Source organism: Agaricus bisporus (assembly GCF_000300575.1).
Source record: "Agaricus bisporus var. bisporus H97 unplaced genomic scaffold AGABI2scaffold_11, whole genome shotgun sequence".
NCBI lineage: Eukaryota > Fungi > Basidiomycota > Agaricomycetes > Agaricales > Agaricaceae > Agaricus > Agaricus bisporus.
The window spans coordinates 738388-763220 of record NW_006267346.1 but is presented as its reverse complement, the minus strand read 5'-3'; the positions used below and the strand labels follow the sequence as shown (position 1 = coordinate 763220).

Sequence of the window (24833 nt, the reverse complement as noted above, 5' to 3'; positions counted from 1 at the left end):
CGCCGTCTATAACATTCCTGCCTCTTTAGCGCTACCATTTATCTTGACGACATTCTCATCTATTCCGATAATCCTTCGCAACATCGCAAACATGTACGGGAAGTCCTTCGGTGTCTTCGTGAACACGGTCTTTATGCTAGAGCTGACAAGTGCGAATTCAATTCTGAGTCTGTGGAGTATCTGGGTTATATTCTTTCTCCTGGCGGTTTAACTATGTCTAGCGACAAGGTCAAGACTATCCAAGACTGGCCGGAACCTTGGAAGGTCAAAGACGTTCAGTCTTTCCTGGGTTTTGCTAACTTCTACCGACATTTTATCTATGGCTATTCCGACATCGTAGTTCCCTTGACTCGCCTTACTCGCAAAGGTACACCATGGAACTTCAGTTCCGAAGCTCGGGAAGCATTCGAAACGTTGAAGAAGGCCTTCACTACAGCTCCAGTTCTGACCCATTGGATTCCCGACTCACAGATAATTGTTGAAACCGACGCCTCGGATTACGCCTTAGCCGCTATCCTATCCACCATTACCTCTGATGGCGACATCCACCCTATTGCATTCCACTCCCGCACATTCACGGCTCCCGAACTCAACTACGACACTCACGATAAGGAGCTTCTTGCTATCTTCGAAGCCTTTCGCATCTGGCGGCACTATCTGGAAGGTGCCTCATTACCGGTTGACGTTGTTACCGACCACAAAAACCTTGAGTATTTCACTACCACTAAACTACATCAGCAAAATGTCCAAATCTTATATGGACTTTTTTAGTCTTATTCATGTCATACCTTAGTTTGAACTTATTTTGGGAGCACTTGAAGGCAGAGTTGACAGGTAAGTTAAAGAAAAGGTGATAAGTCGCAATAATAACACACAAAGCAAAAAAGTCTTGGGAAATATTATGTCCTTTTCATCAAGTCATTGTAAGATCTGTTCTACTGCTCATAAAATTCCGGAAAAATCACAACAAATCTTAGAATATTAAAAAAACATAAGTTTATATGTAAGCTTTTGTCAGAAACATACCCGTTATGGAGATATCAAGATTCCATCATGGGGGGGGGGGGTCATTGTCAACTGCAGATAGACTCGTCATAGAGCCTGCTCTACTAGCCAGAAAATTCTGGAAAAATCACGACAAATCATAAAATATTAAAAGAACATAAGTTTATATGTATGCTTTTGTCGGAAAACATACCAGTTATGGAGATACAGAAAAACATGACAAGAATGTCATGTTTTATACTGGCTCCTGCGCCGATCTTAATGGTTTAAGAGTGTAAGTATATGTTCTCAAGGCCCAGGAATCCGAATCTGGTTTTAGATTTATTATCCGATCAATATCCGAGGAGCTACAGCGCAATCTTGTGTTTATTATATGTTAAATGTGCCATATCTCGATAGGCTTTCATCCAACAAAGAATCTAATTACATATTCGAACTTCCTGACCTCGAAACTATAGGAATACACTTTTAGATCATCAAAATCCATGCAGAAATGACCCGAAAATATCTCCTACCTATGATTTGAGGAACTTTGACTCGAAAATTGGCGGGATAGCGGTGCTAGTACCGGCAGCGAGAAGAGATAAAATAAAATAAAATAAAATCGAAAGGGGAAGGAGGGGAGAGCCCTCTTTACACCTTGAAGTCGGATTATCTATACCACATCTCATCAACTTGTGACTCGACCTTTCTGTCACTGATGATGTGAACCAAGGACTTCTCTGAACCGAAGTAGATCCTGTCTGGTTCGTAATGGCCCCTATTGTAACAACCAATCACATAAATTCTTTTATAGGGACGCACTCAAGGGACACTAGGATACTCGCAAAAATCCGGATAACTGACGACTGTGGGACTGGCCCAGGAATGTGTGAATTGATGTGAGAGAAAAAAGGCACAACTCGCACGAGTCGCACCGCAGCACTCGCTCCTGCATGAATCACTGCAGTTGCTAAGTCGACTATCCAATGAATCTATTATGCTATGACTCTCAACCTTGCATATGACTAGCTACCTCTGAATAAGGACACGGCAAATGAAGCTTATGGGAGTTACGACCTGCACAATCAACTTTTCCACAATCTTGACAAGGGTTTCGGCAGTCCTGAACCCTTCGTTTACCGGGACAATTTGGATTTGCACATTTTTTGCAAGTGCGGGGCCTTCTGGTCTTATTGATGGGTGTTTTTTTTTGGAGTCGAGTAGCAACCCGCTGCTGGACACGTATTTCAATTTGCTGGGTGTAGTTGGCCGTGGGGTCAGTCGAAGCTGGGATGGTATTGAGTGACGGTGGATGAAGATCACTAGCCTCGTGTTCGGAGAAGCCAGTCAATGCACGATAGGGCTGAAGTGGCCTTGGAGTGACTGGGGGTACAATGCGGGAACGATTTGGGTTATGAACCATCTGTGCAACTGGGCGTCGTTGCTCCGATGTCAATGAAAGAGCTTCTTTTACATTCAAGTGAGCTTTCCATCTTGAATAATATGTCTTGAGTTGCTCAACGAGCTATTGAATTATAAGTTGTGAAGTACGTCTATGTAGGCTATGCATACCTTGTAATAAACACCATCTCGGGCTTCTGCATTCACATTCCAAACTTGAACAGCTTCATTCCATTTAGGTTCCCCAGACTGAGGCGAGAACGACGGATCGGAATTCATGAGCAAACGGAAATACTGTTCTTCGGCATGTGTATGTACAGGCAAGACAGGCTTTCTTGTTCCCTGCATCAACGCAATAAATGAATGTTTTTGTTGACTATTTGCAGAGTGGACGTAAGGTGCCATTGCGCTCTGTTCACGAATATCATCTGGAATGGGAAGAATCCCAATTACCTCAGTTGTTGGTACATATAAGTTACCATTGACCCAGCCACTTATCAACGTTGGCTGAATAAACATTTCTTGAAGTGAGATAAGCAACTCTTGGATTTCGTTGGTCACCCAGATGGAGAAATGGCCTCGATAGCGTTGACCTGTTGAGTTATAAACACCAGTCTAATAAAAAGATGTCCGTTAACTAGCACAAATTGATCAAATTTGAAAATTACATACCAAAAGATTGTGCCGAAGTGTGAAATCGAGTAGCGAAGCATGAACGTGGCGGACTGATACACCAAACTTAGGGAGGCGAGATCGGATGTGAGTGTGAACTCCACCCTCTGTCGCATTTGTCCCCCGACAACACCGGTATATTGGCAAACCACCATTTTTCTTATCTGTGCCAATTCTTGTGTACAACGGAATGTTGGACGGATCAGATATAAAACCTTTTTGTATGAGTTCCAGAAGGTTTTTTGCCACTTTCCACGTGCTGGCTGAGAATAGAGGTTGTTTCGTTATTGGATCGAGAAGAGGTCCGTAAGTTTGGAAAAGTTTCGAGATAAGTGGATGAAGAATGTGTGGTGGTGGTATTGTATGTCGACAACGTGATCGGGTCCAACTAGGAGATGAGTTTCGGAGCTCTTCGTAAGTTTTTGGAGGCTTTTGTACTGCACCCCAAGAATTAATTCTTCGCCTGTCTTCATCATTAGGTATGAAAAGACCATCTCGTAGCTCTCGCGTAAATTGTTTTCGCAGTCCGTGCGTAGCAGGAAGATATAACATATGAAAAAAATGCCATGGGTCCTTCAACACTCGACTTCGGATAGAGTAGTCCCATTCAGATGGACTCGACATCGAATCAATCTCGCCAATAATTCTCGAGCTAGCAGTGGTCTCAGTGCCAGTGTTCTCGTTGTCAACGCTGTAGCCTGCTAAATTTGTGGTAGAGCCGGAGATATCTGTGGATAATAAATCCTGAAGCGAGATAACTTCAGTTTGACTCTCCAAATCACCATCTGATGTCCCGTCATGTTCATGTATCAACAGTTCATGGCTATGAGATGCGCTAGATAGCGGAGGGATGAGATGACCATGACTAGGGGTGGTTGTTTGATTAGTTTGATGTACGGGTGGTGCTGAATAAAGTTTTAGGTGACTGCGAAGACAGACTAGTTTGAATGGTGGGGCTCCAAAACCATCGAGACTTCTTTTCTGATGAGAGGTGATAACGGCTCCCGGAATGTGAACTCGAAGAACCTCAACCACAAGGTGATGCTTTGCTACCCGAACACCACCAACACTTTCCAATTGTTCATGACATACCTGACCGTCAGCTACCACGTTCGTTAGATCTGATCCAAATACAAGAACTGGTGTGAGAAGAGGTACTGTGGGTGGAATCGGAGTCGGAACACTGTAGCGGGCCACAAGTTCTTCATAAATTCGCAAAGCAGCATAGCGTCTCGTGCGGCATAATCTAACTGCTCGGGAGTTAGAGTACGATTTTCCCATGCTTGGCTTGTCCGCTGTGGAGTATTCTTGGCCAGTCGTCTTTGTAATACCAGTGCAGAAAGATCAGAAAGTGAACACTTTGATATATTTTTGATAAGATGTCGCTCTTTAGCAAGCTTAGCAAGATCGACACCCCCAACAAAAGGTTGAGATGGACGTAATGTGTCCTGAAGTCGTTGCAAATCACCATCCACAAGTCTACCAACTTTACGAACACGAGGATGGGAAAGGAAGATTTCAAGTTGTTGCGGTAATTTTCCCTGGGCAATCATATTGCTGACCTAATAATATCGGAAGTCGCGAGGTAAGTATAAGGTATCAAGCTTCTTATGTTGCTTCTATGGACCTGAAGGATGTAGATTCTGCTCTGATAAGCAACCTGAATCACAGCAGTCTTTCCAGCACATCGAACAAATCCTTGCGGAGAAAGCTCGACATTCCATTCTGAGTCAAAACCGACAGCGATTTCTCCATTATCCACTGGTACGTCATCAAGAATTGTCGAGATGGCATGGTTGATTGATTGAACAGTGTCCATAGGCATGATTTGAATGTCGGGTGGAATAACGAGAGGGTCCAGGTGTGAATATTCTTCTATAGGAATGACATCATTTCGGAGGGATGGGAACGAGTTCTCGAGGAACAGCTTGTCGGCCATGTTGTCAGTATAGAACAGGACTGGTTGGCTATGCCCGTATTGCTCGAGCGACCGCCGCATGCGAGTGAGAGCCGTTTCGAACTGCGAATGTGACTTTGTAGCAACGAAATTGCAAATGCGGATCTCGCCTTTCTCATTCGTAACTGTGAGCAGTGCCGTGAATACTTGTTCTCCATCCACACGAGCAATCTGCTTTGTGACCTAGGGCATAAGATGAATGAATGTTTTTGATAACACTCTCGAAGCGAGATATACCTTGTGGCTATGGTCAATGGCACATATTTTGCCTGTGAGCATAGCCATATGCTGGTTGAAGTCATGTTGATATCCTTCGATATAGGTGTCATACACGTCACGGAGCCATTCCGAGCCAGGAACAAATCCATGCCGCCCTCGTGGACTCTTGTCATCAAAAGGAAGAAAAGTCTCATATTTGATATCCATCCAACGTTGTAGCCCTTGACAAAGAGACGCAAGATGATGTAAGTATTGCAAGTGAAGGCTGTCATAAGAAAGCAAATGGCGAACTCGAAGTGAATCGGAGAACTGTTTCGAGCCCATTCCATTCTGAAAGCATAAACGCATCCACTCGAACAGAGATTTGGACATAGCGCTTCGATGAGTAAGATGTGCCGGAAATTCAGCTGCAAGGTGAGGAGGAAGGGCATCAAGTATCCGTGAGTCCCAGCTGCGGTAGGTAACACTTTGTCGATTGATACAGTTTGGGCACTGATATCGATACCCAATGATCCAGAACGTGTTGTCCATGTCTACACAACGCCTAGGCCATGGGATGTGTTGCTTGCGTCGAAGCCTAGACTTACATTGAGGACAGGGAATTGAAGGGTACAACGCCTGAGGATCCCAGAGAAAAAAATTCGGATTGAATAGATTTGAGGGAGACAGATGCTTTTTCTCGTCTAAAATAAAAAATGAAGACTTCTGTGGAAACCAGAAGCTCTGGTGAATCGAATACAATGGTGGAAGACCTTGCGCATCATGTTGCTTGGACTCTTCCACCCGCTTGTTGAAAGCATCTAGCAGCCACGAAGGAAGCGGCCTTCGCTTTCGTCCCTCTCCTCTACCACTGTCGTCCTCAGGTCCTATATCATCATAATCATCATCCTCTCCAATCCCTTTCCCATCGGCATTCGTCTCCTCGTCACTAGCATCCACATCATCTTGAATAACAGAGTTGGGATCTTCGTCTTGAATAATTGGATAGGTTGCTTGCAGTGGAGGTCTACGAAATCAATAGAGTTGAGTGATAATATAATGAGAGAAAGACTCGGATTACGCACGGAGATGTTGCCTGCACCTCTGAGTCCTTTTCCATGGGTTCCACAACTTGAGCAGCAATCACAGGCTGTAGAAAGGCACCACGTTGATGAGTCCCAGGCATAGGCTTGATACAAGTTGATTAGAACGGGTAAAATAACATAGAGGCTACTCACAATGTGAGTATCCCGTATAATGGGATTGCCAACATGAAGGATAGTAGGAGAGCGTTGACGTGATTTAGCCTGATGCTTCTGCTTAGACCCTGAACCTGAAGGACGTCCGCGTCGACGTTTGGGGCCATAAACAATGGGTTTGATGCGGGGACGACCACGGGCTCGTAGTACAGCCTGACTCGAAGACTCGTCACTGGCAGGAGGGAGGGAAGAGAGTGCCGGGGTAGTCTGATTATTCAAGCAAGTGACCGAAGAATCTTCTAACAAGGCGTGACTCGGGGCAGATGGGCCACCAGAGCTTCGAACCGAGCCGCTTGACACAAAAAATGATGAACCATCGAACAAGTTATAACAATAGACAATGTGACATACCTGTCAAACAAGGCCGGAGAACTGCAGGACTGAGGTCCGGATTCAAGCCTAAGTTCCATTGATGTCTTCTGAGATAAATAGCACAGCGTCTAGCAAGTTTGGCTGGACCACTGGTAGTAGTAGGAAGGACTTGTCGTTCTCAAACCAGCCAGCCACGTCACGACATTTTGATTATGTAATATCTAGTATCCGGTATCCAGTATCCGGAACTAGCACCGCTATCCTGCCCGAAAATTACAAGTCCAGCAGTCACATGATGTCATGTGACATGTTGAACTTCTGTTTCGAGCACAACGTTGATTCTTCTTCATCACCACCATCATTCTTCCCCTCCCCATTAAAGAAATATAAACTCAGCGTCAACGAAGGCTTGTTGACCACTATAATATTTACCTAAAGAAATATAAACTACGGACATGGGTAAGTATATATCAGATAGACGAATGTAAACTACTCACCTCAGCGTCAACGAAGGCTTGTTGACCACTGAGGTGAAAATGTGGTGGCTGAGGATATAAGTACTCGGCCACATTTCGGCTTAAGATAAACTGTACAGTATAATAGAAAAACTGTGTAGTATATGCGGAAGCGGCTCGAAATGTAACTTGGTGAGGAACACCGAAAATAGAAATAAAGATAAAAATAGAAACTTATCAGAATAAGGAAAGTAGTCGTTCAAGATCGAAAGTGAAGTAGTCGAAGCCATTCTCAATACTCCCCCTGCTTCGACGTATCATCCACACAAGCCCATCTCCTCGCAAGAATATGTAACAGCGTCCTTCGGAAGTGATTTTGTGAGGATGTCGGCCAGATTCTCAGCTGAACAGACATAAGGATATGCCACCAGACCCATCATTGCCGTCTCCTTAATGAAATGATGTTTGACGTTGATGTGTTTAGTTCGGCGGTGGTTCTTGTTGTTCTGTGTGTTCGCTATCGCTCCGGTGTTATCTCCAAAGACATTCGTAGGTCTTTCCTGCTTCAACCCAATCTCGCACATGAACTTGTCAAGCCAAATGGCCTGTTGAGTCGCCCTAGTAAAGGCCATGTACTCCGCCTCCACCGTCGATAGCACAACAGTTTCCTGTCGCTTGCTAGCCCAAGATACTGGTCCTCCCCCTACGAAGAATATATGCCCCTCTGTGGAGCGGCGCCCGTCAACATCTCCGGCGTAGTCAGAGTCGACATATCCAAATGGACGGAGGCTGGAATTATGGTAGTATGTCACTCCGTAATCGAGCGTCGCCTTGACATATGCGAGTGTGTGTTTGAGTGCGTTCCAGTGAGCTCTGCCAGGATTATTCGCGAAACGTGAAAGTAGATTGACAGCAAATGATAAATCGGGACGAGTTGCGACTTGTAGCCACATGAGGGATCCAAGGGCCTCACGATATGGTACACCCTTCATGTCCACAATCTCCTCCTCCGTCTTAGGCGAGTCCTTGATCGAGAGAGTAACACTAGCAGGTAAAGGAGTTCGGCGAGGATTTGCGTCGTTCATGCTGAAGCGCTCAAGCATTCGTTCACAGTATGCCCGTTGTGATAAGGTGATGCTGCCGTCGGCGTCATTACGTTCAATCTTCATCCCCAGAATGAATCTCGCCGTTCCCAAATCCTTGATCTCATAGCTACTCCTCAGCTCCTCTTTGGCTTTAATCTCCCCCATTTCCGTCGAGGACGCGCCAAGTATGTCATCAGTCCATGTAGATGTCAAGGTGAGCTCGTTATTGACAGTCTTGAAGCGGACTTGTGGATCTGCTTTGGAAGTATAATATCCGTGTCCTTGGTAGGCATGTTCGAGAGTCTGCGCCCAATCATGGGCGCCCTGCATTGTCCCATAGAGGGTTTTGAGGAGCAGCCACACTCGATCTCCCCCCTCGTCAAAACCCGGCGGTGGTTCCATGTAGACTTCGAAGGAATTTTTACTGTTCAAGAATGCAGAAACGAAGTCGACTTGCCAGAGGCGTAGGCCAAGAGAAGCGGCGACCGCACAAACTAGCCGTACGGACTCCAACCGAGCAACCGAAGTGTAAGTCTCATCATAGTCTTCCCCCAGGATCTGTGTGAATCCTTTCGCCACCAACCTCGCTTTCCTAGTCACAATCCTACCCTCTTCGTCATACTTATTCGCAAAGACCCACTTAGACTTGACGACATTCTTGTCAACTGGCCGAGGGACGAGACGAAAGACACTCTTCTCCTCCATGACAGCGAGTTCCTTCAACATGGGCTCCATCCAGAGGTCCGGGCGTAACATAGCCTGCTTGAAGGTGCTAGGAACTGCGGAGTCGTCCACTACAAACGCAGAAACCATGCTTGCAGTAGGCCTATTCATGTATTCCAGACTGTCCTTCATCCTTGCACTCAGCTTAACCTCCCGTTTAGGCTTGCGGATAGCAATGGGGGTGTCACCGTCCGGCATGACAGCTTTGGATACCTCATCCTCGCTATCCGAAATATCGGGAGTCTTCTGCGATTGTGGAACGGCAGGCGGCTTTGGAGGTGTGATAGGTAACGGGTTATGTGATAGAGTAGGAGCAGCAGGAGTAGGGTGTAAGGATGAAATTGGTTTGGGTCGAGGTGCAATGACTGATGAGCGGGGTGTTGTGGCCTGGGCGTCGTCAGCAGGATAGGTGACAATGGGATCCGTCGAGTAGTGGGGTTTAGCCTCCTCGAAAATCACGTCGCGCGACTTGAAAGCGGCGCCGGTCAATCGATCCATCAGCTTATAACCTGTCCTATCATAGTACCCAATAAGGACTAGCTTGACAGAGCGTGCAGACAACTTCGAAGGGCTGACTTCGGCGGGGATGTGAGCATATGCAACAGAACCAAAGGGACGGAGGTGTGAAAGATCCTGTCTCTGGTTTGTCCACGCCTCGGCAGGTATGACATCAGGTGTACGGGTATTTGGGATGAAGTTACGAATATACGCAGCAGTGAGGACAGCATCAGCCCAATATTTCTGCGGCAAGCCGGAGTCGGTGAGCATCGTACGGGCCGTGTCAAGGAGCGTACGCATAGACCGCTCAGCCTTGCCATTTTGCTGGTGGGCGTATGGGGTGGTAAAGTCAAGGGTGATACCGTGTTCTTTTACGTACGTGTCCCACGAGGCGTTGAACCATTCCCTCCCCATGTCCACCTTTACTCGCTTCAGCGTTTTGCCCGTTTGCTGTTCTGCCTGGCGATGGAAGTCCCGGAAGACCTTCAGTGTAGCATCAGCCAACTTCGTGGGTAGGAAATTCACCATTCGGTAAGATGTGGCGCCGTCGATGATCAACATGAAGTATTTCAACCCACCGGCCGACTGGACAGGCGACGGTCCCCAAATATCGATGTAGACACGTTGTAGGGCTTCAGTTTCAGCAGAGCTCGAGTCAGGGAAGGGGTGAGTTGTGTGTGTTCCATATATGCAGTCTTCACATAAAGCTTTCAACTCTGTAGGACCAGCAACTTCGACACCATCGACCATACTGTATTTCCCTTTATCATCCTCTTTATCGTTTCGACACCAGCATGACCGAGTCGTCGGTGCCAGATGTCGAAAGCCACTGCCTGTTTCTTGCTCTGAGAGATGTTCGCCTCAGGACGCGAGGAACTCGTGGTCGGTACAACATATAGGCCATTCCTTTTGATTGCTGTAAGTACAATAACATTTCCCGACCTCTTCACTCTCGCTACGTCGCCATCAAAGCTCACACTCATTCCTTTAGAGACCAACTTGGACACCGAGATCAAGTTAGAACGGAGGTGCGGCGTGTGGAGAACGTCGCTCAGCACGATCCTCGACGATACACCGTCTATGACAGTGGTAAATTCCACCATCCCTGCACCGTCAACCGTAAACGTTGAATCTTTCCCCGCAGAATTCCCCTTACGAGGTGGTGAGATGGTTTGGTATTTGGAGAACAGAGGTCTGCCGACGAAACAGTGGTCGCTCGCTCCGGAATCAAGCAAAGTAGCAACATCGTTAACATTTATATCGACATTGTGGCACTCAGGTATAGACTGTGTAAGTTCATTGTCGTTCCCCCTCCAATCATCTGCTTCAATCGTCCCGAATGTAAGTGGGATGATATTGTAGGACGGCCTGACATTGGATTTGTCAGAAGGAGATGATGAAGGATGGGTTGGGGAAGGTGGTACCTCTGAGACGGCGTCGTGCTGATCATGGGCAACGAGCGCGAAAACTTGCTCAGTAGTATTCGCTGCCGAGTTAGCGGATGTCTGCTCGGCATTGGTAGTCGCAGCGTTGGTCGTTCCTCTCTGTTTGCCGAAACCTGCAGGGAACTGTCCTGCTTTCCCCCCTCCTGGCCAATAGCAGTTTTCGATCGTGTGGCCACGCCTACCACAGTTGGAGTTGGTGCACAAAAGATTGGAGTTCTGCGAGCGCTGACGATCACGACCACGGTTATTGGAAATGGTTTGGAGTGCCGAGGTTGAAGTTTGGGTGTTATTGGTGCGGTCGCGACTGATCCTCGCCCAGTGAGTCATGAGTTGATTTATAGCATCACGAGAAGTCTGAGTGGTATAAAGAGTAGCGACGATGGGATCCCATGAACACGGCAATGCATTCAAGATGATAGTCCTGAACGAGATGTCACTGATTTGAGCACCGAGTGCTGTAGCATTCGACCACTTTGTGCGAAGACGCGAGATGAAGTCGACGAAGTCCTCCCCATCATTGAAAACTACGTTATGAAGGTCTTGCTCGGCGTTGAGAAGGGCAATCTCGGAGGTGATCTGGTAGGTGTCTGTGTATGATTTCCAAGCTTCTGCAGTTGATCCGTTGATGTTTATGCCAAGTCCTACCGGATCGGCCGTGTTATATATGAGCAAGCCCATTGTCCAGGCATTCCTAACTCGCCACTTGGTAGCCGAGGGAGCAGTCGACTCCCAGGGTGTATCAACCGGTGTTTGGGCTGTTGTAGCGGCGTCCGCTGCTGTGGTGGGAGTCGGGGTTGGAGTAATGTTATTCTGTGGGGATGGGTTGGGGATTGTACCATCGAGGTAACCAAAGACGCCTCGTAAATCGGCGGCTATCCGAATCAACCCATTCCAAGCAACCCAGTTCGTTCCGTTGAATTTCGCTGCGTCAGCGAAAATTGGGGGTGCACTACCGCCAGTGCCAGCCATGTCGAAAGTAAGCTAGTGGTTTATGCTGTGTGTATCTTCGTTGATATAAGTTTACAGACCGGGGCCCATAACCTAAAGAAATATAAACTCAGCGTCAACGAAGGCTTGTTGACCACTATAATATTTACCTAAAGAAATATAAACTACGGACATGGGTAAGTATATATCAGATAGACGAATGTAAACTACTCACCTCAGCGTCAACGAAGGCTTGTTGACCACTGAGGTGAAAATGTGGTGGCTGAGGATATAAGTACTCGGCCACATTTCGGCTTAAGATAAACTGTACAGTATAATAGAAAAACTGTGTAGTATATGCGGAAGCGGCTTGAAATGTAACTTGGTGAGGAACACCGAAAATAGAAATAAAGATAAAAATAGAAACTTATCAGAATAAGGAAAGTAGTCGTTCAAGATCGAAAGTGAAGTAGTCGAAGCCATTCTCAATACCCATCCTCCCCCTTCCCCTTTCTTGCCCTCCAGGCCTGTAATATGGTAAGTAACATCTTCTTCACCTTCCTACCTCTCCCCCAGCTGATTCTAAGCTGGTTTAGGACGCTTTTTTGCCTATTTTGGACGCTTTTTTGGGGGATTTTTGGAGGGGTATTTGAGGGGATACTTGGGGGGATGTTTGAGGGGATACTTGGGGGGATATTTGAGGGGATATTTGGAAGGATTTTGGGGATTCTTTGGTCACTAGTGAGTGCTCTCTATCTCTGTATGTTCTCATACTCATTTGTGACTTGTAGGATATTTCTTTTCTCATCATCACTCCCTCATCATCCAATCTCATCCTTTTGTGTAGATTTTATACAATGTATTGTATTTGTTATGCTAATATAATGACTTTCTCTATGACTTATTCACTCTTAAGCCTCTTATAATTGACTTTATGACTCTGGCTTGTCTTATTTTCCTTTATCTGCCTTAATTGTATGCTTTTGTGACTTGAGTATGACTTATTCTTTCTTTTTAACAATGAAATTACTTGATTGAACATCTACACCTTAACCTCAAAGTCAGAATAAGTTTTAAAAGGAGAAAAAAAGTCTGTTTTAAAACCTGTGAGCAAATTTTTCCTTATTGTGAACTTTTTTTCATGTTTAAGTTATTTAAGTTGAACAAAAGTTGGATTTACGTTTTCCTGATGTGGGGGGGTGTCATGGAATTGAGTGAATGTTTACCGAAGCTCTGGTGGGTTACTATTGAAAACTCCCCGGGTCCGACTTTGGTACAGTGAACACGGGCATGCAATACATTCCTGGAAACAAATCCCCGCAGAAACCGTCAGAGAAACATCCCATGTGTACCTCATGCTCCTTCTGCTCTGTAAGGAAAGCGAGCTTTTCTTCATCTCGTGGATCGGTTTGAGCCTGGTCGTTGGTAATTGGGTAATCAGGGAGGTCAGAGGAAGCCCAAGGCCAAAAACCGTCAACTAATCCGTCGCAGACCAATTTAACAAAGATTGGATTTGGGTGTTTTCGCAAGAGGTCGCAAAATAAAGGAATGTTGATGGGGGTCGTGATTTTGAACAATTCCGAATGCTCGCAAATTGTTCTCATCACGGCGTGATTTGATGGCATCTCTGGGGGCCGGGGTAGTGGCAGGGCTCCCTTGGACCAATCGACTACCCCCGGAAAAGGTTTCCCATCGATATTCCACCGATTGTACCTCATGTACTTAGGCTTTAGTCCTCTCGCTTCCACTTCTGCCTTTTCCACAAGCTGACTGTCTGTGAGTTTCTTCCTTACATTTGCGACATTTGTGCTGGTAGAGACAGGTGTCATTTGAACAACCTGCCTTGCTGTTGAAGTTGTTGCAGATCCCTCTGTCTCCTCACTGCTGTAACGAGAAGTATTCGACCCCATCTGGCTGAAGGATGCTCTCGGTGAAGCTTTCGCACAAATCGGCGTCACACAAGGAACAGTTTTCTCCGCCTCCGACCGCTTCCCGAAGGGCTTCGTTGAAGAGGATGATCCGGGAGTGATGATTGATACTTTTTCGCCAAAATTTCTGGAGTATGTAGGCGGTATGCTGGTTGAGTTTGTCATGGTGGTGGGGGAACACGAAGGCAACTGCTTCGACGGCCGCTCCCCAGGCAATGACCCAATCTGTGCAGGACTCGACCCGCTTGCTCCTCTCTCTTCCTGGGGTTCGGACTTCAACTCCTGCCACACACGCCACATCCTCTGGCAGAGGTCGCGATACGAACTGGTTGGCGAGGACTCTGTGTAAATTGACAGATCACCCACGGAGGATGTTACGCCATTCGGAGAGGGGGAAATGTTTGGGAGCTCCCGGGGCGGAGACGATTCGTCGCTCAGTGAGGGGAAAGTCCTGGTTGAAAAGCTCGAGAGTCTCGATAGTAGCCCGTTGATTGGGGGTGTGCTCGAGGGCCTCTCCTCCTCCAATCTGCCATGGCCAGAACTCTCTGGGCTTGTCGATTCGTCTAGATATGTGTTCTCCTCCATCAAACCCAGTCGATCTATTAACCTGCGCTTCTCTTTCCTCTCTCCCTTTCCATCTATCTCTTCCGTCCAGTTCCCCTTCCTCTTCTCCCCTATACGCTCCGCTAATGTTTTCCTCTTTTCCCCGATGCGCTCTATCAACGGCCTCAGTGTACTCGACAATAAGTCTGTCCTTTTCTCCATCTGAGAGTTCTGATAACCCCTCAATGTAGGCATTTCCTCTCCCCAAGACTCGGGTGTGGCCGATGCTCCCTCTTCTGAAACCTTCGACCCACTGTAGAAGGTTGGGATGAAGATCAAGGTTCCGTCCAATGAGCTGCGTCCTATTACGCTTGGTTTGGATAACTGACTCGCGAGATCCAGAGTTTCGAGTTCCGGAAGTCCCTTGAGTAGTTGATGGATGGGGGAAGGCTGAACGTCTATTTGTGATGATGACTGGGTCGTCGTTGAAACCAGCAGTGAGACTCTCTTGTCTGTTCGTTTCTTGACCATGACTCATTCCTAATGATGTGAGAACCTTGCCAGAATGTCACGGCGTCACACTGTCACATCTGTCACATATTTTATTACATAATAATTTCCCTCTGCTGCTACAGTTCGACGGAGGCTAAACTATCAGCATACTGCTAAAATGGCACAAGCTACAGATCTACCAATTGAGCTTTACGATTTAATCTTATCTTTCTTACCTCTGAACCATGCGGAGCAAGTACAGTGGAGAAGAGCGGCGGCGGCAATAGGAAGGGAGAGCAGACCGGTAGGTTGGAACCTATTGGGTCACCAGTGTAGGGAATGTGGGAGGATGACGTTAGCAATGTGGGACGAAGAGGAGCGGAAGGCATGGGTGATACAGAGATGGTCACACTGGGGAGCTCGCTATTGGGAACTATCCGGGTTCTTCGTACTATGTCCATGTGATGCGTTGCTGGCCAATTACTTCGGAGTGTATTGGTTTGTGTGAGTGGATTACCTGTTTAGGAGTTGTTTGTACTTGTGGACACTTTTATGGTTTGTTTGGTGTTGTTGACATTTTTATGATCAATGTACTTTTGTTTACTTACTTCTTACTCCACTCTTCTTTTCTCATGTCAAATGTATAATTAGTTTACTTTCCCATACATACTTCTTTTCTCATGTCAGTATATAAAAAGGTTACCTAGGGTAGTTGGTCTGTGCGCCGTAATCTAGGTATATAAAGTAGGTAGAAACTTGTAGAAGACTCCGTCGAGTTCTCTTAGGTTCACGCCTAATATAACTTTTGTCACTCTATCCTTTAGTTCTTAAGTTCAGGTGTGACCTGTGACATCACAGTCACAGTCGCCCTAACAAATGACCAAGTGAATAATTCGCTTGAGATCGGTGCGGTAGCTTAGATCAAGTATTGACAAAAAAACAAGATCTTTCCGCGAAGATGGCGGAAAGTAGAGAGTGAAGAAGTCTCACTCATGCTCCACGACTTATGATATACTGAAACATAGTTCGTTATCATATACGATGGTAGAGCGATTGTGTAAGGGAGTGAACCCCCACTTAGATTTCCTATCGCCTCGTCATTGAATTTATATAAACATACTTTAAACTCAATAAAATCTGTGCAGAAATAACCCGGAAATATCTCCTACCTATGATTTGAGGAACTTTGACTCGAAAATCCCAAGTCCAGCAGTCACATGATGTCATGTGACATGTTGAACTTCTGTTTCGAGCATGACCGTTGATCCTTCCTCATCACCACCATCATTCCTCCCCTCCCCTCCCTCCCCTTCCCTCCTCATTGCTCTCTGGGCTTGTATTCAAGTAAGTAACCTACCCTTCCCTTCCCTAGCTCTCTCCCAGCTAATTCTAAGCTGATTTAGGACGCTTTTTTGCCTATTTTGGGCGCTTTTTTGGGGGATTTTTGGAGGGTTATTTGAGGGGATACTTGAGCAGATAATTGGGGGGATAATTGGGGAATGTATGAAGGAGTTTTGGGGGGATTTTAAAGATTCTCTGGTCCCTGGTGAGTGCTCTCTATCTCTGTATGTTTTCATACTCATTTGTTACTTGTAGACTATTCCTTTGCTCATCATCATTCCCTCATCATTCCATCTCACTCCCTCATCTTCCCATCTTATCCTTTTGTATAGATTGTATCCAATGTATTATATTTACTATGCTAATATAATCACTTTGTTGACTTATTCACTTTTAAGCTTCTTATTGTTGTCTTAGTTGACCTTGAGTGTCTTAATTATGTACTTGAGTGACTTTAATATGACTTTTTACTAATCTATCTTTATGTCAATATTTTTATATCTATGAGAAAGACATCAACTAAGTACAGTTTAAGTGACTATTAAGTCATTTCCAAGAACCTTAAGATACACAGGCCTAAGTATCATTAAGAAGATTCAGAAAGGTATCTGTTCTTAATTGTTTCTTAATGACCAATTAAGAACAATTAAGAAAAAATCTTTTTTGCTGATGTCATGTGAAGGAAAATTAAACAAGGTAACGTAAAAGAGGAAGTGACATGGGAATGAATGATGTGAGAAGTGTAGGTGGAAAAGAGTATATCCAAGGATGTGGAAATGAGTAAGCATAATGACATTCCTCCTATAGGTTGGTAAATTTGTAACAGTTTGAGGGGATACTTGAGCAGATAATTGGGGGGATAATTGGGGGGATAATTGGAGAATGTATGGAGGGGATTTGGGGGGATTCTAGAGATTTTCTGGTCCCTGGTGAGTGCTCTCTATCTCTTTATGTTTTCATACTCACTTGTTACTTGTAGAACATCTTTTTCTTCATCATTACTCTTCCATTTTCCAATATCATCTCTCTATGTAAATTATATACAATGTATTATCTTAATGATGCTAATATGATTGCTTTTTTTGGCTTATTCATTCTGAAGCCTCTTATAATTGATCTTATGACTTTGGCATGTCTTATTTTCTTTGGCTGTCTTAATTGTATACTTGTGTAACTTGAATATGACTTATTATTCTGTTTACTCCCTTGCTATCTCTGAAAAAGACATCAGCTAAGTAGAGTTTAAGTAACTTCAAGACATTTTCAAGAGTAGCTTAAACCTTAGTTTGCCTTAAATTTCCTTAGCAAAATTGTGTCTTATTTTTGACTTAGTGCTCATTTAAGATACAAAAAGGCACATTTAAGTATTTTTAGTTTTCCTGATGTACAGAATCTCATATGTATAGCTTCTGGAACATCTTTCACTCTACATACTGTATCAACGTGGAAATCGATTGTCAACATCAAGCAAACTCTATCATTGACTGCCACAGAACGGGAACCGCTGGTCAAAACTATTTTAGACCCTTGCTGATCCCATCAAATACCTCCAACTCAGGCTCAAGTCCCTCAACCGATTTGAGTCACCCAAGGCTTCCTGACTATCAAAGATTCTCAAAAATTCAGCAGTACTACATACACAAGCACTAGTACTACATCAACACCAGACATCACAACTCAACTAGCGAAGAAACGAGCTAGTGAGCATCTCAAAAGCACTTGACCAGTCAAGAAGAGTAAGGTCCGTCACTGTGCAAAGTGTGCAGAAGCTTCCTGCCCCAGCAAAATGAGCATCAAATGATGTTTCAATGCTTGTCGCGACTGCCATAAGGTTGCGTGTCGAGGCTGGAACACAAAGCAACCGAGAACTCCCTGCTACGCGAGAAATGACTGATTCAAGTTGTAGTTATGTTTTCACCTAGTAAACAGTGCCATTTCTTTGCTAGACCCATTTTACTGTTTCCCTTGTCAATCTTGAATAGCCCCGGTATTTTCTCCAAACATCAAAGTATATCTAAGAATAACTGACAAGTACATAAGATATTCTCCTTACAAGGTTCAGCTACTGACAAAATTGTCCCCAAAGCCATTTTTCATAATTGTAAGTTGTTGGCAGAACTTCCTTTGCTAATTCATGGATATGCATTTTGGCAATATATGCTGTATAAGCTTCCATCGTCTCCTCCCTACACTTATCAATCCCCATGCCATGAGAAATGTCGATTGCTGTCTGATACACACTAAGGTCCTTTCTTTCGCTTCGTATGGCATGTGCATTTGAAAACACTTGACATTGATCAATATACCTGTCAATAGACGTAAGGTGACAATACGACCAGGAAGACGCCAACCATACCCTTGATATTCGTCCCGTTCGTCTTCCGAAACGGAAGGATCTAACAGTTGCAATGCGAGTGCTTCTGTTGATAACTTGTCCTGAGGTGTGACGGTATGTGCTTTTGGTACCATGGCTTCGGTATGAGTTTTGTTTGGGTGTCTCTTCGGTCGGTCCGTGGGGGGATTTGACCGGATCCATTGTCGAACTCCCTGTACAACCCTACGACTTGTTATGTATGCACAAGTCAAGAAGAAACAGGAAACATACCCTGGTCCATTGGATACATCCCGATAGAAACGTTTCTGGAAAGGGCTCTTAGCTAAATCCTCGGCCGTTTTGCTACACATGCATCGTTAGAACTCCTTATGACAAGAGACGCCATGTTTGTTTTACCCCGGTAGTCTGAGAGTACTATTCATCGAATAGGCAAAATGCTTGCCCAAGGATGTAAAAAGCAACGGTCGATAATATTCCACCCAAAAATCTCCCCGCACAGTGACAAAGTCTTGCAACGCTCTTTCACTCTCTTCGGTCACATACGGGGGAAGCAAGTATTCAGGATGGTACCAATTTGAATATCCGCCGCGCACGGGAGGTGGAAGTTGAAAGTGTTCATTATTGTTCACCCCGAGGAAAAGGTCAATAGCGGCCTGCTTGTCAGCGTCTTCAAACAAGAGTAAGACTTCGAACGACGTTCAAAGTAATTCTCGCTCACCTAGTAAGGAGTTGGTATAGAACCGTCGGATATTCTCGATGATATCACGAGAATGACTATTCCAATGAGGAAGGCGGCGATAGGTCTCGACACGATTAACCAGAGCACTACCAGTATACTGCAGAGCAATCGCTATGCATGGTAATCAGATGAGTGTGAAACAGCTTCCGCCGAATGAACGTACTGTCCCCATGATCATGATACATTTCCGTAAGCATATCAACAGCATCTGAGTCAAAATCCAGATTGGGAGAATCTATGATGCCAAGTGCATATAGCTGGTGGCCAAAGGCTCGTTTTCCGAATACAAATTGAGCCGCATTGGTGCGATCCAGGCAGTCAACGCAATTCGTACGGCATATTCCATTTTGTAGTAGTATCTTGTTTCGCCACGGGGGTACACTTCCCCTCGGACTACACACGTCGTCAGTAGTTGACAAAGGAGTACAGTATGAAAGCATGCCTGTATTCATTCTGAAGTAGATGAGAATACGGTTCAGCGCCTGAGTGAAAGAAGCCGGTCATTTGAATCGACTCTTCCGCGATATCCTCTAGATAACCGAGGACATCTCGCTCTTTACTACCATAATAAAATGAGCAATCTACTAAATTAACCTCAACGCCAAATATGATACGTACTCTTTATGTGCACGCGAGATATCCCAAGCGTGGTAGATCATCTTCTTGCCTTTGGGCAGGAATTGGTTCAAATATTTAACGCATTGTGTGTACTCTTCCAGTAATTTCGATTCACGGGGTACAGGTTCTCGTTTCTTGACGAGGTTGAGGATTGTAATAGGCGCACCATAGCGCCTGAATAGATTATCGAAATGCTTGGAAGCCGCTGTATAAAATGGATCCACGACACTGACTGATGTGCATATTAAATACAGTACACAAGTGATCGATGAACGCAAGACGAACTTTCAATAGGCGGTTTTGGTGTCATGCTGTTGGTTTCTTGGACCCAAAGGACAGGGATGCTTCCGCGATATTGAACATAGCTTGTGTAATTTGGACTTGGGCGCCTGCGATTTTGTTGCTTATTCTCGCTGGACCCGCAGGGGTAGTAAAAAGGTGTGGTCAGGGCCTCTGAAACAATCTGTTCGGTCTCGACTTCGTTCGCCACATTTCCCTGAAAGCATATATCAACCGAGATACATTTTCTTGAATAATTCGATATACCTCTTCATTGATACCGCGCTTCAAGTATCGAGCACCAGCATAATGTCTTGAACGGCGAGCAATCAAAGTCACAAATACAACACGACCCAATATCGTGAGCTCTTAGATAAAGTCAGTACCCACGGCGAATCTACAATTATAGAGAAAGAAACGTACTAGCTTGATCGACATGTCCGTGGACTAATGGAAGAAACCAGTGCGGCTTAATAGCAGGTCTTCCATCTTCATCCCTCAATTGGCACGCGGTGGACATCATATGAAAATTCCACGCAAATCTGTCATTGAAAGACCAAGGTTCATTCAACGTCCTCGGGCATCCTATGAGATTATGTTGAAGACTGGATGTGACGTCATACGTATAGCTACACGAGATGTCAAATGAACGTAGCCGCAAGAAGAACAATAGACATACCTGAAATAAAAGTTTTTCGAGAGGTCCACTTGCTTGAAGATACCAATCATCCTCTGTTCCTCAGCCTGTTTCTCAACCTTGTGATTTGAACAAACAGGAAGTATCTCTGTCTGTTCACAGTGGAACAGATAGTGTCCTCCCAATAGAGCCACGACAGTCCGTTTGACGATGATGACCATATACCATCCAGCAGTAAAACGGATAAAGCCTACACTCGGCGAATTCAGCATATGACCCTTGCCGAGTATTCAATAAGCGAAACGAACCGACAAGCCCTTGAAAAACCCTTCCCTTGCCAAGACCTCCAAACGGTTTGTTCGCCTCTTCAAGCGCCCTCAACGTCGAATTCATATACTTCCCACTATATTCTGTATCATCCTCCACAATAGACAACTCATCTTGCGACGTCCTGTTGATCTTCAGAATCCTATGCCTCGACTCCGAAGCATTTGATGCAACAATGAAGAACTTGGCTCGGTTCTCGTACAGAATGAATTTGTTGAACACGGTGGGAGGTCTAGGAGTTGAGAGGAGTCTCGGAGACTCTATCTTTGTATTTGATTCGCTTTTCTCTGATATCTTTGAGTCAGACAGGGGTCCATCCATAGCAATTGGCAAAGAGCAAGAGTTGTGACCATGTGACTCTACTATCACTTTATTTATGTACTGGAAATCGAGGACGTAGATTTCGCCGCCGTCCAGAAGACATCCACCACAGGCTAAGCCATACCAACGCAAGCGTAATACCCAGTCTAACGTGCCGCACGACCTCGCCGTTCAACAGCGAACCTCTACCCTCTAACACAACAATCTTCTCCACTCCTCTTCTTCTTCCATCGTAAAACAAAACCCCCCACATCGCCAGCGACGAAAATATAAGGGTATACGAGGGAACAGCCCGTCTAAAAGATATCGTAGATCCCTTTTCCACAAAAAAACTTCTAGTAAACACGATCGCAAATATTATCCTGGCAATAAGGTTGATAATGTTGGCATAAACCAGAGACGCGTCACCGAAACCAAAACGATAAAGCACGACCGCAGCTGAAATAAAAGTCAGCGAAAACACAATCATCCATCTAAAGATTCTTCAGCAGATGGCGATAAAAGATAGCGACATTCACCTACCTGCTCTGACGGTTCAACTCTTGTGGTCTAGCGACACTCGCAACGAATCCCTCCAATCCTCCATTAACAGCCAGTACAGGAATATACCAGACCCAAGCTGCGAGGATCTGAGGAGCACTGGTTGCCATGTATCGTGGCGGTAGTACGATGGGCAACAAGACAGAAAGATACGTCGTCCCAAAGACCAAGAAAAAGAGGGAAAGTTCCAGCTGGACAGAGACTAGCGATAGTAGAGCGTATGCCGCATCCTTTGTAGCAGATTCCATATTTGATCCTTGACTAAACGTCTTCGAGAAATAAAGGCGCATTACTTCTTCGATAGGCTGAAACAAAATACGCGCGATGAGAGAACCTGGACAATTCAGCACAAGTCGCTGCATGCGTCTGGATCCAACGCACCGTAATTGACCGCTAGAGCATATCCACCTTGATCCTGGAGGGGGCTAAACCAAGACAGAATAAACTTGTCGCCTTCTGTAAGCACATGTTTCACGACCGATTGGCCAGTCATCGTTGCCGCGAGCTTGAACAAGCGAGAATCCACAAAGCCAGAACTAAACACCCTTTGTCAATATTCTTGAAAGATGTTACAAAGCCCAAAACTCACGCGTCCGCTTGAGGTTTCAATCGCCCCACCCCAAAATACACCAAATAAACCACCAGACAAGCCAAGCTATACGAAAATTGCCCAACCGCAAAAGCAAGCAAGGCCCATCTACCTCCTTTATCCGCCAACAGAACCAAAAACGTAACAATGCTCTTCGCTGTTATCCCACACCCTTCCGCCCGTACCCTCACATTTGTCTTCAACTGCACCATCGACCTTTCTCACCTATCAGCAACACCAAAAAAGCAATCTGACCTTCGCACCAGTTATGAAATGGTTCCGTCAAAAGTTCCAGTACCGCGGCTAACGCATAAATGGCCACGGCCTCCTTGAAAAATGGCTGATTCTTCAAGTTTTGTTGCACATATTGCACATATACCCATGCAAGAACTCCTGCGAGCGGCGCCCCGATGGCAAGAGGTAAAAACGACAAGTTCATTTCCTTGGGCTGAGGAGTTTTCACTCTGAGAATAGTTGTCCTAACACCTTCACGACTGAGGAACAGAATCGTGCTCAAAATGAGCTCAAACTGGATTGCAGCAGCACCGAAGATTTCTGGGGAAGTCATGCGAATGAGAGCCTGATTGAGAACAAAAGTGAAGAGTCTAGAGACCAGCTGAAGGCCGACAAGAGCACCGAGCGACGATATGGATGATTTTCTGAGCGCATCCTGGGTAGACATGAAGTATTGAGAAAGCGCTACATGGAATTGTACCTACTTATTTTTAGTCGTCAACACGTAGCAGAAAAATTACGTAAACAATCTACGAACTGCTACTTAGACAACAACTAGCATACAGAATAACTAGCAATGGGCCTGAAAGCAAGACAGCGAAACGAAATAAGAATATATATAAAGAGCCTAGGAAAAAAAAGATCATTAAGTCATGGATCATGGGTATCCCTCATCTCGTCGTCTCCTCATCCCATAACCTGGGGCGTACCCGCCCTCGACGGTGTCAACAGGCGCCGCTCGCGACGCAGGGTTTGCGCAAAAGCCTGAGGCGCACCAGATATAGTCTCTGCATATGCAAAGGCTAGATTGAGGGATGCACTCCAAACGCGGAATTTGAAACCCAAAACATCTAGGCCTAGGACACCACTTCGAATATCAAGCGTGGGGTAAGGATACGCAATTTGGGCGGCCAGTCGGACGATAGCAGCAGTGAGGGGATCAAAGACGACGACGTCTTTGTTATGCTCTCCCTGACGTTGATTCATAGAGGGATTGAAAGAGATGAGGTTGCCGACGACAAGCGGGGACAAGACGGTGGGAATGAACCAGTGGAGGAGGACGGTCCAAAACGCGCTAGTTTGAAAGGTTCCGAGAGGAGGGTACACCAATGTCGCTGAAACAGCACCCTCTTTCCAAAGGGGGAACTAAACCAAGGTCAGACAGGCTGCAAAAAAGGGGGGTAGAGTCTTACTCGGGTGGTTTTCCAAGGGATGATCGTGTACAGGATGTACAAAAACTCGTAAAGAGCTGTAAGAATTAATATATTTCTGGAGTTTGACAAAAACTGGACGAGAAATGAGTAGTAGAACTAAGACAAGAGATGAGACATATATACCTGGCGGGAAGCGATGAAAAAGTCTTTTCCAGTTTGAGCTAGGCCATCGAGTTTCAAGTCCTCAACCAAAGCGGGCACGTCGGCAGATTTGAGGTTTCGAATGAAACTCTGGGCGGGACTGATAGGGCTGGGAGGGAAGGAGGGAAGGCTACCTGGGGTGGGGACAGCCTCGTCGCGTTGTGGAGATCGTACAGGAGTACGATCGGGAGCATGTTCTGATTCAGAAAGTTCACGGTCATTTTTGGGAGGGGTGACCTCGCGTACGGTGTCAAGGGCGGCAGATTTACGCCCGATGCGCGAGGGGGGCTTAATCTCGACGACAACAGCCTCTATCTGCTGAACTGAACGCGTGCTGCACGATTGAGAGAGTGAGCTGAGACGCGAAAGGCAGCTTCAGTACACGTACGTAGGTTGGACGCTGCGTTTCCGTCTGCCCAAGAGACCGGCGAAGGCTGGATCGTCCTCGAGTTCCGAGTGGTGATCCTCTAGGTGCTTTTTAATTCTGATCTGGAGATCGTCTTTGGTGCCCTGGTCATCGAGGCTGAGGGCCTGAGCAATCTCCTGGAGTTCTGATTTCTTTTTGGGCTGGAGGGAGCCAGAGTAGTGAACAGGAGCCATGGGAGTCGAAAGCAAAGATGATCAACAAAGTGTCAC

At 45.7% G+C, this 24833-nt stretch overlaps 6 protein-coding genes across 6 annotated transcripts; 1 reads left to right on the top strand and 5 right to left on the bottom strand.

Annotated features, from left to right (window-relative positions):
- Positions 1–1996: 1996 nt before the first annotated feature.
- Positions 1997–2907, bottom strand: AGABI2DRAFT_76999 (hypothetical protein; the record flags this gene model as incomplete). Its single annotated transcript, XM_006455733.1, has 2 exons — positions 1997–2512; positions 2560–2907. 2 exons carry the CDS (start codon positions 2905–2907, stop codon positions 1997–1999), a joined length of 864 nt encoding a protein of 287 aa, XP_006455796.1.
- Positions 2908–4175: 1268 nt separating this feature from the next.
- Positions 4176–6238, bottom strand: AGABI2DRAFT_76455 (hypothetical protein; the record flags this gene model as incomplete). Its single annotated transcript, XM_006455732.1, has 3 exons — positions 4176–4622; positions 4688–5200; positions 5255–6238. Coding segments are annotated over 3 exons (1944 nt in total), but the record flags the coding sequence as incomplete, so codon positions are not given.
- Positions 6239–11580: 5342 nt separating this feature from the next.
- On the bottom strand, positions 11581–11961 carry AGABI2DRAFT_76834 (hypothetical protein; the record flags this gene model as incomplete). Its single annotated transcript, XM_006455731.1, has 1 exon — positions 11581–11961. A coding segment is annotated over one exon (381 nt), but the record flags the coding sequence as incomplete, so codon positions are not given.
- A 1836-nt stretch (positions 11962–13797) lies between these two features.
- Positions 13798–14928, bottom strand: AGABI2DRAFT_153600 (hypothetical protein; the record flags this gene model as incomplete). The annotated part of the gene is made up of 3 exons (XM_006455730.1): positions 13798–14188; positions 14210–14648; positions 14694–14928. 3 exons carry the CDS (start codon positions 14926–14928, stop codon positions 13798–13800), a joined length of 1065 nt encoding a protein of 354 aa, XP_006455793.1.
- A 291-nt stretch (positions 14929–15219) lies between these two features.
- Positions 15220–15465, top strand: AGABI2DRAFT_138779 (hypothetical protein). The gene has a single exon (XM_006455729.1). It carries the CDS (start codon positions 15232–15234, stop codon positions 15388–15390), a length of 159 nt encoding a protein of 52 aa, XP_006455792.1. The 5' UTR covers positions 15220–15231; the 3' UTR covers positions 15391–15465.
- Positions 15466–18285: 2820 nt separating this feature from the next.
- Positions 18286–24797, bottom strand: AGABI2DRAFT_121689 (hypothetical protein; the record flags this gene model as incomplete). The annotated part of the gene is made up of 22 exons (XM_006455728.1): positions 18286–18529; positions 18580–18780; positions 18829–18900; positions 18955–19225; positions 19277–19408; positions 19461–19690; positions 19770–19856; positions 19916–20147; positions 20201–20411; positions 20462–20562; positions 20618–20823; positions 20874–21081; positions 21140–21539; positions 21604–21952; positions 22002–22353; positions 22401–22555; positions 22609–22824; positions 22872–23307; positions 23553–23988; positions 24036–24128; positions 24180–24531; positions 24586–24797. 22 exons carry the CDS (start codon positions 24795–24797, stop codon positions 18286–18288), a joined length of 5196 nt encoding a protein of 1731 aa, XP_006455791.1.
- Between the last annotated feature and the right edge of the window lie 36 nt (positions 24798–24833).